Consider the following 15,342-nt stretch of genomic DNA (forward strand, 5'->3'; position numbering starts at 1 on the left):
GGCAAGACGAATCATTTGCCATTTGTGTCATTATTTTCTGTACTAAAGCTGCAGATTTGTGGTCTGTTCCCCACCGTCATTCCCAGAGGTAGCAAGGATCTTGACACACTCTGTTCAAAGATGTCACAGACAGGTTTTCCACATCAAACACTCCAATAAGTACCAATTTCCTGTGTTTTTAACATATAATTTGGCAGAAAAACCCTTAGATCTCTGTAAACAATTTACTAATGACATCAACAAAAACAAATCTGGTAATGTCTTCTTGCTTTTAGTACCATACACAACCATAACAGACAAAAATTAATTTCCTTTTACTTTCATTTCAATTTAATGTCATCCCAAATAGAAACAGATTTATCTGCTTGTACAGTTTTCAGACAAAGCTGGTGAAAAGCACAATGTGATTCTGCGATAACTGCTGTTAAGATAATACAAAATCTCTACAGACGAAACAGAAGTGTGTTAGATTGGTTTTCTTTTCCTGAACTCTGACATTTTTTCTGCCGTTTTAGTTTCCCAGGGAAACCAAAGAGAGTTACATTTGGGCACTGTAATTGACTTATGCTGTAACACCCAGGGCAAATTCCAAAGTAGGAGAAAGAAAAAAATGTAGAAAATGATGTTATTGACTGACTGTGAATGTTCCGCAGTAATAAATTGCCAGTCAGAAAAACAGGCAGTCCAATGTACTTAGATATGCTTTGCTCTGAATTGTGATGAAAAGTTAAAATCTCAATGTACTCTTGTGAAGGCAAGTTTTCAAAACATTTGATTAGTAGACATCAAGATAACCTTTTTCAAGGTTATCAATCTGCCTAGGTAGGAGCAAGTCATCACACTGGATACCAGCTGATGTGATCTGATGTAATGTAATAAATGAATATAATAATAATTCAAAAACTAGCATAACAGATCTTGAACTAAACATTTCAAAAGATGGAACGGTTGAAGTAAATTATTTAACAATTCTCCAGTTGTAATGTATTTGAAATCTGCCGGTCCTCTAACACATTCTAATTTTGTTGAAACACATTCAGAGAAGATTTTTCTATCAAAAAAAAATTGTCTGATTGACTCTAGGAAAAATTGTTTAACAAGTAAGACATTGCATTCAGATCTTCCATATTCCCATGGAATGTCTTTAAGTGGAACAATAAATATAGTTGTTACTGTAGCGTAGTATTAATATGAGGACCTAAGTTTTATTGTATGCTGACTTCTCTGAAGATATGATGGGTTCACATATGGTGAATTAAGACCATCATTTCACCTGTGGAAAAGACAGCCTGGATAACATCATGTCAAACACAAACCATCACCTCAAAACATGCATATCCAGGCACGTGATGGATGGAGTTAACTTTCCTCATAGCATTTTGCATTTGTGGCTAAAGCACGGTTGATAACACCAATGCTGTGGCTGTTGCTAGACAGTGCTTGCCAAGAGACTAGACTTTCTCTCTCTCTCTCCAGTCCCCAGAAAGTAGGCTGGGGGTAGGCAAAAGGCTGGGAGGGGGCATAACCAGGACAGCTGTCCCCAGTTGATGAAGGGCATATTCCACACCGTAAGACATTGTGCTCAGCAGTAAAAGTTCAGAGAAAGGAAAAGAGGGAGACGTTTGGGTTTATGGCATTTGTCTTGCCAAGCAACCATGAACTATCTTTATCTCAGTCCACGAGTCTTCTTGCCTTCCTTCTATTTTCTCCGAGTCCCACAGGAAAGGGGGGTGAGCGAGAGGCTGGGTGGGTGTTTGGCTCTTGGCCAGGGTCAACCAATATTTCATTTCAGGATGAGCAATAACAAGAGATGGACATAATGTTTCTTGTTGTCACAGATTAAGGTAACCTACCAGCTCCCTTCCTTCCTATTGGACTCTGTCTCACAGATGCAATTTGGACATCTTTTGACCCACTGGTCTGTTGTACCTTTTTATTGAGAAGTTTACAGGGAGAAATAATTTTTTTTTATTATTCTAATTAGGCCCGTTGATACAGTTGGAAAAAATCAAGGGCAAGCAAGCTAGTATTTTCTAACACAGGCCAACAAATGCAAAACCGCAGCACTCTCATGTACGTCCATGCCTGATGCACGGAGTCACAGATTATCGGATCACCAGAGGCTGAGGAGCCACTGGCGAGAAGCAATTCTTGCAAGGTTCAGCGAAGAGCATGGTCCCACCACGGGTGACCAGGCAGGGCAGCCAGCTTTACCAGTGCATGGATCATCGAGGAGAGAGCACGGACTGTGGTGCCTGGCCCCAGCTGGGACATAGGAAGCCCCAGCCCAGGGCAACGCGGGGTGGGAGGTGGAGGTGTGAGCTGCACACCAAGTGCTGCGATCTATAACCAGGCAGCACTCGCAGTGTTTATTTACACCACAGACAGAGTTTGCCTCTGCCAGCTCTGAACAGATATGGGCATACATTTGTGCTTTACCTGAAATGGCTGGACGCAGTAAAGAATTCCTGTCACCAATGCAGAGATGATCTATTATTACTGAGGTCCTTTTTGCAAAGAAAAACCCCTCCCATAATCATTATGGACAAAATGAGACTGCTGTTTAAACACTATTTTCTCATTCGTGTTTGACAAATCTTAGCAGTTTAAATACTGATAGGAACTTTTTGTCATGCTTTCTGTTAAAAATGAAGCATTAAGAAAGTTCAGTCCTTTTCACAGGAGCGTGGCATTCATAGAAGAAGGTTATGAGTTGATTTCTTACTTCAATTTTCTCTCTTCTTCTATCTTTTTTTTTTTAGGCTGACAATCATTTTGATGTTAAGAGCAAACTAGGAGGTCTTCTCAGTTATCTTGTATGAAATAAAGATGAACTGGACAAAAGAGCCCTAAATAGCAATTTCATGCTGTGATAAAAGATGAGAAATTATTATCCGTATCTCATGGAACGGATCTTAATCATTGCTAAGTGGAATAACAGAAAAAAGCAGACAATATGTCTCCATGGATCTTTACAGTCATGTTAAGACCCATAAAGCCTGACGTCTAAGTACAGTCAGGAATATTGATGGCCAATTGATTTCTGATCCTTAGTTTAAATAGGAAAGTTGCAAAGTAGTAAAATATAGTAGAAAATTCAGGCCCTATCAATTTGCTCAATCTCAGGTGGGATTCAAGTAGCCAAATCAGTTAGAGGAACTGTGAATAATTTACACATTAGTGCCTAGGGGAAATCCCTTCAAGAAGAGAGTTACAGGAGTAATTTAGGCTCTTGGGTCCTATTTGCATAGTTAGATGGATGCTAAAAGCCTAGTCCCAGTGAGAGTCAGGGTTTCAGTGAGACTTAGATTCCCAAGACGGAAATTGGGTGCCCAATTGCTGACATGCTTTTGAAAATCTCATGAGGTCTCTTCACCTTCTGTTGCCTGATGCTCTTAAGAATGTGGCAGAAAGTCATTTGACGTTCCCAGAAACATTATCCACCTCTTAGATGTGCCCAGGTTGACACATCACCACCAGATGACAGGTTTTCTCAAAATATTTTAAAATAGGTAAACAGATATGTAGTTAGAAACCATATCTGTCACTCTTTCTCAGAAATCTGTTTTCCTCTGGTTATAAACCTTAAACCGATAATCTTCAGATTCTGTCCAAATAATTTTTAACTCCATAAGAGCATCTCTTTTCCACAGCTGCAACTGTATTCCTGGATTTTGTAATGTGGACCTATAATGGGCAGACCAGGATCCCTGCAGCCCAACAGATTTAGGTTTCTGCTCAAAGAACGTCTGAGGTTTTTCAGTTAAAACTGTGGGTCCACCAGGTTCATCACTTCTTTGAAAATGCGTGCTTAGGCATGCCACCGCAAGCACTCCTCCTACAAAAGCAGCGTTGGGTGTTTCTTCATCTCTTCTGTTAAATCAGTGCTAAGGAACAGAAAATAGTTCAAGATACATTACTTAGAAATGGAAAATATGAGATAGGACACAGCCCTGTAGCCTGCTGTACTTGCACAGAGTGGGGGAAAACAGTTTCAAGGTCATCTGTGCAGGCCTGATTATACATTTTACACTAAACAGAAATTAGATAAATTGCATGCACCAGCTGGGAGAAAGTACGGAACCAGGGCTTCACTTTTGGAGGTGAGGACCCCAACCAGCACATCGCACAGCCCCTCGTTGCTGTTATTGGCTAACCCAACTCTGTCCTCTTAGCTGTTTGGCAGCACAGGCTCAGCAAGAACAGGGGAAAACACCCCTCTCATGTCAGCAGTTTCAGGCACTCCCATGGGACAATGACGCAGCCTGGGAAGGGAATTGAACCCCCATTTTCCACCTGCTGCACAAGCTGTAGGTGTCTCCAGAACTTCTTACTAGTGCCTTCTGGGCAGCTCCAGTGGCAAACATCTTCCCTGCTGTGGCCACTGGTTGTTCTGGTTTCCATTTCAGAGCAGCTAGCTCTTCTCAGATGCTGAGCCTTTTATCCCAGGCCATTTACTGTCTCTGGGCTTAGGTTCTTGCTGCTTAAAGAATATTTCTGATTGAAATAGTAACTAACACCTCCCAAAACCTGGATGCCGGCAAGGCCCTGGCTTTGTGTCACATATAGTTGCATTGGCCACAAGGATGGATATAATAATTAACATAAAACATGTAAATGAAAAATAAGCACTACTGTTTCCATCCTTAAGTGAGTGAAGCAAGGACCTGGAAGGTTCAGACTTTCATTCTGTTCTGTGATAAGCCAAACTGGAAATTGTCCCAATCTCAATACAAACAGTGTATCTCATCCTAAAACCAGAATTTTCTTGCATGAATAAAGGCTTAGTGACATCAACCATTGCTTTTACTTTACTCACCTAGTAAAACACATAGGAAGACTTTTTAAATGCAAGTACACTCTTAAGTGCACTCTTTTTTAAAAAAAAAAAAAAAGTTCTTCTTGTGCTTATCTGCCAAAATCCACATTCAGGATTTCAACCTTTCTCACTGCAATTAAGGTTCTTAGTAGCATATAAGACTGTCAATTTACTTAATGCTCAGTTATCAGTGGTGTAGCATTTATTAGAGAAAAACAGACATATGCACTCAGGACCTGGCAGGAAAAGTGCAGTTCAGCCCTGTTTTAAAATTAGTAATTATCTGTAAGCCCCTACAGAGCTCTCCTTTCCGGAGGAGAAAAACAATGTTCCAACTCACAGGAAGGGAAAGGACCCTCAAATAACATTGTTTCTGCCACTATCAATTTAGGTTAAAAAAAAATCCGTGAGGATATGGTATGGGGATGAAGTATGCAGGAGCCTGGTCTGACTGTCCCATCTCCCGCTCCAGATTTCCAAAGCCCCCATTGAGGAAGGGAAGGGAAAGGGCACTGGTGCACACAAGCACAGCACTGTCTCCTTCCACGCTCCCGTGGAAGGAGCTGATCAAAGCTGATGGGATTTCATCCTGTCCGTCTGTTAAGGGGAGGAGAGAAATGGACCATAGAAATTAAAACTGGGAAAGACCACTAAACATCCAGTCCATTTCCCTGCAAGTGCAAGATTGTTCCCCGTGGTGCATTCCCGAGTGCTTTTTCTGGTCTAGATTTAAATGAATCAATTAGCAATGGGGCTTGCAACACTACCGTGGGAGACCATTCTAGTCTAACGGATCTCATGGTTAATAATTCTCACCAGTTATTCAGCCTGACTTTTATTTTCTGTGATTTCATCCCAGGTCCTCAGTTATACTGCTCTAAATTGTCCATTTAGAACCCACCTCTCTCCTTGGGTTTGCACCCCTCAGATACTTGGAGGAACTTATACCACATTCATAGTTGTCACTTACCAAAGTATTACATACATCATTTTTGTGCTCTTTCCTGCTGGGTAACTCCTCTGCAGCCCTCAGCAGTTTCCCCCATGTTTTCTGATTCATCTCCCCTTTGGCAATCTCCATGCTTTTCGGGGCTGGGAAATCCTCCCTGTGAATGAGGCTTACTGGGAAGACCTGCATAGAACCGTCTTGCAGAATGGATTAGTGCAGAAGTCCTTTTACAGGCATCCGACGATGTGATCAAGCAGTTCAAAACCGGCTTGTGTCGGAAAAGGATTTTTCTTCTGGCAGAACTGAATTTGGAATTTGTTCACAAAGGAACACCCCGTGGTATTGGGGAAAGTTTCCTGTGCTGGGCTGCGAAAGGAGAGCCACGGCCACTCTCAGACAATACCCTGCACGGAGGGGTCAGAGATCAGGGAAGAGAGGACTGTGCCGCTGCTCCTGCTTGTTCGCTGACGGACATGAAGAGCACTGCAGAGAACAGCCTTCCCTAGGCAGCGCAGTCAGAGGCAGGGTTACCCAACACATTAATAAAGGAAGAAAATACAAAGCTCTGAGAGGCTGCTTTTACACCCTCTCTTCCCACAGAAATATAATATATTCACTTTCACATAACACACAGTTTGACGTCAGGAAAAGAAATCCCTGCACGGCTCCAGCATTTCAAAGCCTACATTCCATTTATACTCCTAAATATCTTTAACCTCACTGTTAGCAATTTCTTTATTCCTAATATGTGCTAGCCACGTATTTGTCTTTCAGACTTCTGCTCTTACATTTCATAAGCCTTTAACATGCTGCTTCTTTCCCATTTTTTTGGGCACTTCTTCAAATCAGCTGCTCCCATCCACCTCAGGGCAGCTCCTTGGGACACCCAGTTGTGAGCTATGGGATACAGCCAGGAACTCACTGAAGCTCCTGTTTGTCACTAAAATGATCACAATCACCACCACTGGTACAGCAGAAATTGGGAGGGGGGAAGAAATTGAGCTGCAGCACAGTCTTTACGGCTGGCTTTTTAATGCTTGCTGATAATAGCTATATGCATGGTGTTAATCATGCCTACCCTCCACGCTTCTTGTCTTATGGCTACATATCCCACCTGGAGTACTGCATCCAGCTCTGGAACCTTCAGCACAGGAAGGACATGGACCTGTTGGAGCAGGTCCAGCAAAGGGCCACGAAGATGATCAGAGGGCTGGAGCACCTCTCCTGTGAGGACAGGCTGAGAGATTTGGAGTTATTCAGCCTGGAGAAGAGAAGGCTCCGGGGAGACCTTATAGCAGCCTTCCAGTACCTAAAGGGGGCCTACAGGAGATATGGGGAGGGACTCTTCATCAAGGAGTGGAGCAATAGGACGGGGTGGGGCGGGGGACGGTTTTAAACTGAAGGAGGGGAGATTCAGATTGGATATTAGGAAGAATTTCTTTACTGTGAGGGTGGTGAGGCACTGGAATGGGTTACCCAGAGAAGTTGTGGATGCCTCATCCCTGGAAGTGTTCAAGGCCAGGCTGGATGGGGCTTTGAGCAGCCTGGTCTAGTGGGAAGTGTCCCTGCCCATGGCAGGGGGGTTGGAACTAGATGGTCTTTAAGATCCCTTCTAACTTGAACCATTCTATGATTCTATATTTATTCATTTGGAGTGTGTTTTTGTTGTCCCTGCTGGGGAGCTGGGGACAGCAGAGCTCCCTGTGACAGGAGTGCATATTCTACATTGAAGCTGGAGGGCAGGCTATGCTGTGCAACACCCTCTCAGCTCCCTCCTCGCACATGCATCTTGATTTCACTCCTCTTGAAACCTCAGAAAAGAGGGGGGTTGTAGATGCATCACCAAGTTGCGGGCAAAATGGAGAGAGCCCAGACTGGTGGACCTGGGTAAACACATCCCTCACTTCTAACCATAGACCTACCATGCAAGCATTAACCAACAGGGACAACTCTCTCAACGCCTTTTAAGAGAAACGTGACCTTTTCCTGCTCTTTTTCAGGGAGGAGATGAGAAGAGCTCTTCGCCTCTTTTGCAGCAGTGTTTTGTGTGGGACATTGCCTGCAGCCTGGTGGCACAGTCCCCCGCAGGGCTCTGCACCAGCTGGGGACCTGCCCTGGGGCTGTGGGGCTCAGGACTGTGCCCACGGAATGTCCCCACAGGCAGCTTTTCCAGCATCATTGCCCTTTCGTGTCTTGACTGTCTCTTATTACAAAATTAAAGCCATTCTAAGGATGTGGTAGAGCTGCCAGGGAAGAAGATAACAGAAAATAATGCGGGACTTGTCAGTGCTATGTAGCATCGAGAAATTTTCCTTCCCTAAACAAACCTGAAATGGAAACCTGAACTTATCCAGCTATGAGTAGAAGGTATTAAAAAAAAAAAAAAACCACTCCTCTGTGATCAGAGCTCTATTAACTGCCTTGAAAATTATTCCAAATACACTTTTTTGTAGATAACAATAGACAATCCTTTTGACTGATTTGTTAAAAAAGGTAAAGAAAGAGCATAAAATTATTACTTATCAGAGAAAGAAGCAGCACCATTTAAAATAACATGAAATTGTACCCCATGAATTATTCACAAGGGCTGATGTTACACTATCATTATTTCTGGCTTTCCTTTTTACTGCATGGGATTTTGTGTCAGTTGTCTCCAACCCAATAAAAGAGGTGGGTTTTTTTTTTAATTAATCAAACCTGATTTTTCTGATTATTTTTTCTAATTTAAAATGCATATATTCCAAGCAGTGAGTTGTCATCACGGTGTCACGTTGAAAAAGAAGATAGATTTCATTACCGCTAGCAGGGTCTAATACATGCAGCGAAATAGGCGCTCGCACATTGACTGGTGTTTCTCTACGCGTTGTGCCAGCTGCTGAGAAGCCAAAGTGTGATCCCAGTTGTATGCTGGCATGAGCAGTTGCAAACTCCATCCTGTCCAATGTGAATTAAGCTTACTGAATTTCACAGAAGTTTTTCTATGTACGACCGCTGTGATTCAGATTTCATGTCAGCAAAAGCAGTTTTCTGATTGCACGTAACAGTCAACACCTCTTGCAATTACCTAGTGATTTTGATTTTCCTTTTCCAACACATAAATATGCAGGGCTACAAATTCTGTATTATGGAATGTCTTAATGATCATAGCACACTAGAAGTGAGAGTAACTCTATTAAAGTCAGTAGAAACATTGATTAGACTAGCCAAAACTCTCTGGTTTTATTGGTAGAGCTGCGTCCCGAAGCAGATGGGTGTAGACAGTTTGCATTTATGGCCACGACTGGCTTGAAAGCACAGCTCATAACTGTAGTCCATAAGACGACAGCCTTTCTCTCCATATCCAACTTATTTGCTGAGCAAACCTTCATGTTCTTTCTTACTTACTGCCTCTTCTGTCAGCATCTTTCTGAATCATTGCTATTGCAAGCTCTGTGGCTGCAGCACTGATGTTTTGGAAGATCATGTAGGGAAGACAGCATTGTTTGCTTTGTGTGTAATAGCCCAGCTCAAGGCAATATGACCAGCCATGAATATATTAACATTAATATAAACAATTATCCTTAATTGTTGTGGAGAAAAGACCGAAAAAAATACCGCAAAAAGTATAAACATGAGGAAAAAAAAAATTTAAAAGGCACTATGTTTGCTCTGCTTGCCATCTTATGATTTGGGGACTTTTAATTTGCATATGTGATTACTTACAATGAGAGAAATCTTCCCACTAGCAGCTCTCTACAGAAAACTGTACTTCTGCTGGCTGTCTACAGGTCTTCAGAGTTCATGAAGAGAAGCTGCCAATATTGAGGTGTAATTCAGACTATCCAAAAGCAAATATCTAAAATAGGCCAAATGAATCACCTCACAGGAAAGTTCCTCTCCGTTGGCTATAAAGAGACTCTACTGCAATTAGCTTAGCTACAGACATCTAAACTCTAGTTATCCAGAATAGCTGAAACGAATCCCACCGCTGGTGTCAGCAAACTGAAAATGGCTTATAATAAAACCCATTTTCTTTTCAGTGGCTCAGCTGTGACGTAAGTCTGGACTATCACTGACACACAAAAAATGAACATTAGTGGGGTCGAGGTCCCCCTGCCTGGCTGTGAGAGGAGACCCTGCCTAGTAGACCCCAAGAGGAGCTCAGGCTTTCGGCCGAGCACCAGAAACTCATTACCTCACCAGATCATTAGACTGAAGCTGCGATCAAAGACGGTGTGTCATTTATGGGTACATTTTTGTTCTATAATCCAACTAATTAATTGGCAGAATTTTTGAAAATAAAACGTGGTGAATTCCCTTCCTACTCTCACGGCTCTTCCCATCAGCACGGCATTAGCCAGGACCCAGCCGGTATGCTGCTGACACAGCTCCCCAATTTCCTTTCCCCTGCTCCATTTCCTTTTCAAATTGAAAACTATTAGGAGTCTTTAGGCAAATAATAGAAACCTAATGCAGGTGCCTGTTATAAATCGTTCACTAGTTACTTTTAACCTAATGTCTCCTCAAACATTACTTCGCAGAAGGCGGCGAGGGGAAGAAATGCCTCATGAACTCTGACAATCAGCAGGTCAAGAGTTAAGGTCATAATAATGTAGCCCATTTCTTCTTGTTTGTCAAATGACCTGAACACAGTTAGATCCCTGGGGCTTTCGTCTGAGATTGGCTCCTCTCCCTAAGAACATGGGTCTTGCCAAGAGCAATCCTCATCTAGGATCATACCCTGCTGCCCACCCCGAGGCAGGGAAGGTGCCATAGGGCTGGTGGAGCCAGGTTAGGGCTAGTTTAGGATTTTGCCACACCCAACGCTAAAGCTTTCCTAGGCACAACTTGATGATGTGCTGGGTCTAGATCTGCCACATGGCTGAGGTTAGATTAATCAGTGTTTAGGAGGTAGCTTGACATTCGTAAATAGAGATCACTTGAGAAATTGCGAGTATTCTGCTGGCAAAATAAAATAGGAAGTAAACGTTAATAACGAGTTAGTAATGGCTGTTTTTTATGCAAAATAGACAAATGTACAGAAGTACCTATTAATTCTGAATCACTGCAGCAAGTATCTAGGCTCAAGAGTTGGAAATGCTGCCTAAAATGCCAGTGTGATCAGTCAATGTTAAAATTTGCCTTCATCATCTAGGCATCACGTGTCTTATTCTCAGAGACAAATTCCTCCTACGTTCACTGGAAAGAATATCAAGCATTTTACAAGGGATAAACCTCCAACTCTATGCATGTACAAAACAAGGCATGCAAGAGGACAATCTGTTAGCATCTATGTTCCTGAACACATCAGGCAACTGTCAGGTTGTTGGAAGTATTTCTCATCATGCTGAGTGCCCTCAGTGCAGCACTGAATGGTGCTACAGTGGTCACAGATGACTTTCCCCATTTGGCTCCCCAGCGAGGTGTAAATATTTCAGAGCTAATGCATAAGTCATGTACACCTGTGTTTCTGAGTGCCCTAGTAGTGAGACATAACTCTTGGGTATTTCTGAGCTTGGAGGAACATGGATTATTTTCTGTCATTACAAATGGAAAATACATGGAGATTTTTAATGTTTAACACTCAGACTAGTTCTGCAAATTCTTGGAAGCCATCGCCTACAGCCCCAGGCAACATCTAAGTGATGTTCTGCAAACATGTGCACCTTGCCAGGACTGGCAGACACCCCAGGCTGTGTCCACACGTGACTGCCGACTGGGGCCCTGTATCACTGAAAGCCAACATATGGAGTTAATTTACCCAAAAATGAACACCCCGAGCACACTTGCTATTACTGTGCGCGTGGACATTGCGACAGCAAACAACATCAGAGGGACTCATATCATTGCTGCATCAGTAGGTGTCGGGCGCCTTTGTGTTTCCTTTCTGAATAAATCCAGACCTCACAGAAAATCCTGGGTGCATTCCTCATCTTACACTCATGCTAGAAAAATGAAAGAGTTAAGCTTGTTTACGGATAAAATGTTTGAATTAATAAAAGGCATCACACCATGCAGCGGACTGATCGGGAGGGGTGAGTGAGGTACAGCTCCTGGAGAGCAGGATGGCTTCCCCAGATGGGTTGCTCTGTATTTGCAGAGCCTGGTGCTTTGACTGTGAGGTGAAGGGGGAGACGGGGAGGGACATCAGTGGTATGCTAATGTAAGGAGAAGGAAGCAGTCGCTCTGACTGCCTTGAGGAGTATTGATGGAGGCCTTCAGGTGCAGGCAGAGAGGCTCATGGGTTTCTGAACAAGGGAACTGCCCCCTGGTGTCCTTCTGCTGTCCTGAGGAAAATAAGGTTCTGTCTACGTTCTTAAATAAATAAAGTAGAACAAAAAAATTGCTGATTCTTATCATGGACCTTCCAACCAAGGAAAATACTATATGCTGCTCAGAAAAATATATGCTACTTTTTGAGATGCTGAGCAGGACTCAGACACCTCTGTTGCAGGCAGTGCCTCATGAAATGTTTGGTGTTAGTCCATGTGGAAGACGCAGTTAACTTAGATGGACACCTGTCTGATCTAAGATACCTGTTATTTTTCTCATGAAAGCACTGACCCTAAAGCAAAGTGACATCAAAACAACTCTAGTGTACAAACACTTTTCTTTTAGGGAAGGAGCCATTTGTCCACCTCAACTTTTTCTCTAGTAATAAAACTGGAATAAACGCAAACACTTCGTAATTGCATTTCCCCACTGCATTCTCCCATTGCTCCCATCCTCCTCTTCTTGGGTTTTCTAGATTGCCAGTCTTCTTCGTTTTGTTTTTGTTTCTTTTTTGTTTAATAAATACTCCCAAACACTTTTTTAGGGCCACATTTATAGTGACAAATAGAGATCAAACTTCTGGCACAGGCATACAGTGATGTGTACTTTGTCACTAGTACCTTCAACAACTTCTGGATGAGACTGTCACAACGAGGGGGTCAGATGTGATTAACTGGATTTTTCACAATACTTACACCTCTCCTACAAATGTCACAATGCTGCAATGCCACAATATTACTAAAAGTTTTGGATTACTGATGTAGCTGTCGTATTGATATAGGCATGAGATGATTTTGGTATTATTTGCTGTTGTATATGTTAAGCCTGGGAACAGTGCTATAACATGTCACCAACCGCTAGTCCCAGTGCTGTGTGGAGATTATGAAGTATTACTGGTCCTATTTACTAACTGGCACATCACTGCCAGCACTAGCTCTTTATGTTTAAAATATACTTTCCTTCTCCATTCAGCTGTTTCTCATATCACACCAATGGATCGGGAGAGAACATGGCCTCAGCCATGCTGCTTCCAACTCAAAAAACCTCTGCAATGTTTGTTTATTCTACCGTTCAATAGGCTTCATCATAAGAAAAAAGTAATATTGCTGACTCTATAAAATAATTCCTGAAGCTTTTCTACAGCTAAAGTGGCATCATAGAAACAGCATCACCGTGACCCATGGTGAGATTGTTTCCATTCCCCCTGTGGGTGCTTGCAGCCTCAGGCCTGACTTCGTCACTGACTCATCAGACTTTGAGGGCTTGATTCAGTTGTTTAAACACAGGCATCTGTTTCCACTGAGTCACTTTATGGATTTCCATGTGAGATGTGTGGGGAGGGCGCAGAACCTCCTGGACACCCCCACTTCCCCGGAGCAGCAGCCAGAGGTTAGTCAGGACACCGGAGGGCATCTCAGGTGACACTACACGGCCACAACCCTGCCAACCCCAGCAGTCTGACTTGCTATACTGTACATGTGTTTGCCTACACACTGTGGTGTACAGCTGTCAAGCACAGTCCGACACTCTTAGTCTTCCTTGTCACATCTAGAGGAAGCACCCATCAGCCAGAAAAGTCCAGTTTTCCCAAGAACTGCTCCTCTGTTCTTCAGTATTCGGAGAGATGCATCGTGAAATGTGCTGTTTAATAAATCATTTCAGTTTGGCCTCAGTTCATTCTTAAGTCTTCTTTGAAATTGTCCACAGGGCTGAATTAGCTACATTTTAGAGCAAGGTCCTATTGAAGTCTGTAGGCATTTTGCTGCTGACTCCAAAGAAATCAGGTTTTAATCCCAGAAAGTTTCTATCTGGACCAAGAAAGGCATGTCTTTCAATTGCCATCACCATTATCTGGAGAGGCACGGGAGGAACAAAGCTGGTCTCAGTGATGAATCATCCGTCCCTGGGACCACAGTGGAAAAGGCACCGATGTAACTGCTCTTGGAGAAAGGAAAAATAAACTGGACTGAAAGTCACATCAGTTTGTTCTCTGAAATTTTTAAAGAGCAGCTCCAGAAGTGTTACTTGCATTTTATTTAGTACTTACAGTGCAACAGCAATGAAAACTAACATTACAGGGAGTGTGTGTTCCCATCAGAAAATGTCTTCAACAGCTCATAAAAACCTGGCCATTTATCAGCACTGCAGGAGATCTTTATTACCTCCCTACAGCATGTGCTCTCTTATGATGTAGTTATTGATTTAACAAGTAAACTTCGTGGCAAGCTTTTATCTTGGAATTAGCAGCAAGACTGAAATAGAGCTCTTATTATTCTAATAACACAGAGATGTGAGATTCCTGCATATTCCAAAGGCCGTATCATCACCTTTACAAGCATCCCATTAGTGCTGTCTGGGCTGACACATCAAAGCGTGGGCTGAGAGATCTTTAAAAATTATGATATCGTACTCACCCCTGGCAACTTCACAACCCTTTTGTTTTTCTTCCTACAGGTTTGGACATCAGGCAAGCTCAGGTTATTGTGCTGTCCTCGGGTACTAAATGTATAAATGGGGAATACATTAATGACCAAGGGCTCGCGGTCAACGACTGCCATGCAGAAATTGTGGCAAGAAGGGCATTTGTTCACTTCCTCTACTCACAGCTGGAGCTACACTTAAGGTAACTGAATTCTGTTGATGCCTGGGGAATGTTATATGGCCTTCAGTGGAACAGATCCATCCTCCAGACATTTGAACTTTTTGTTCCTTTATGTTGTTGTTTCTGAGTCTTTGGCTGATGAAGGACCAATACACTGCACAGAGAAAAAAAGAGAGAGTTAGATAGTCTAGAGTGCTGGGTCATGAGCTCCTTTACTTCAGCTGATTTTCTTTCAGCAGCTATTAGATATGACTCATAAAGTTGGGTTTTATGAAGCCTGATGATTTTGTACAAATCTTTACGTGCAGGCTTATTAGCATCATTCACTGGCCAGAAACTGGAAGGGGGGCATTTTGCTCACTGCAGACATTTTCCTGTCTTCCTTGTTGCTGCTGAAATACCTCTAGCAAGTGATTTATTGATCATTAATGCCTGCATTGACTCACTGGAGAAGCAATGAGTGTTAAAAGTACAGTAAACTTTGTGCCAAAGTGCAAGATGCTATCACTCACTCCTCCTTTATGATGTTTTAAAATGTTATAGCATGTAGAGTCATTACAGAGGAATTATTGTTCCTGTCTTCAGTCAAACCCACTTTGTTACTATTTAAATAGTTAATGGGTCATACACTGCCTGGAAGATGGTAACAAGTGGGGTACCGTAGAAGTCTCTCCTGGGACCTCGCTAATTGTGACTGTCAGCAATCTGGAAAAGGCTATG

General features: G+C 42.7%; 1 protein-coding gene across 1 annotated transcript in view; it reads left to right on the forward strand.

The window, feature by feature from the left end:
• Positions 1 to 15,342, forward strand: part of ADARB2 (adenosine deaminase RNA specific B2 (inactive)) — a 317,557-nt gene that overhangs the window by 259,979 nt on the left and 42,236 nt on the right. Inside the window, exon 5 of the mRNA XM_054191770.1 lies at positions 14,475 to 14,643. Coding sequence (XP_054047745.1) covers positions 14,475 to 14,643 — 169 coding nt within the window. The remainder of the gene's footprint in view (positions 1 to 14,474; positions 14,644 to 15,342) is intronic.

Source organism: Rissa tridactyla, chromosome 2 (assembly GCF_028500815.1).
Source record: "Rissa tridactyla isolate bRisTri1 chromosome 2, bRisTri1.patW.cur.20221130, whole genome shotgun sequence".
Lineage (NCBI taxonomy): Eukaryota > Metazoa > Chordata > Aves > Charadriiformes > Laridae > Rissa > Rissa tridactyla.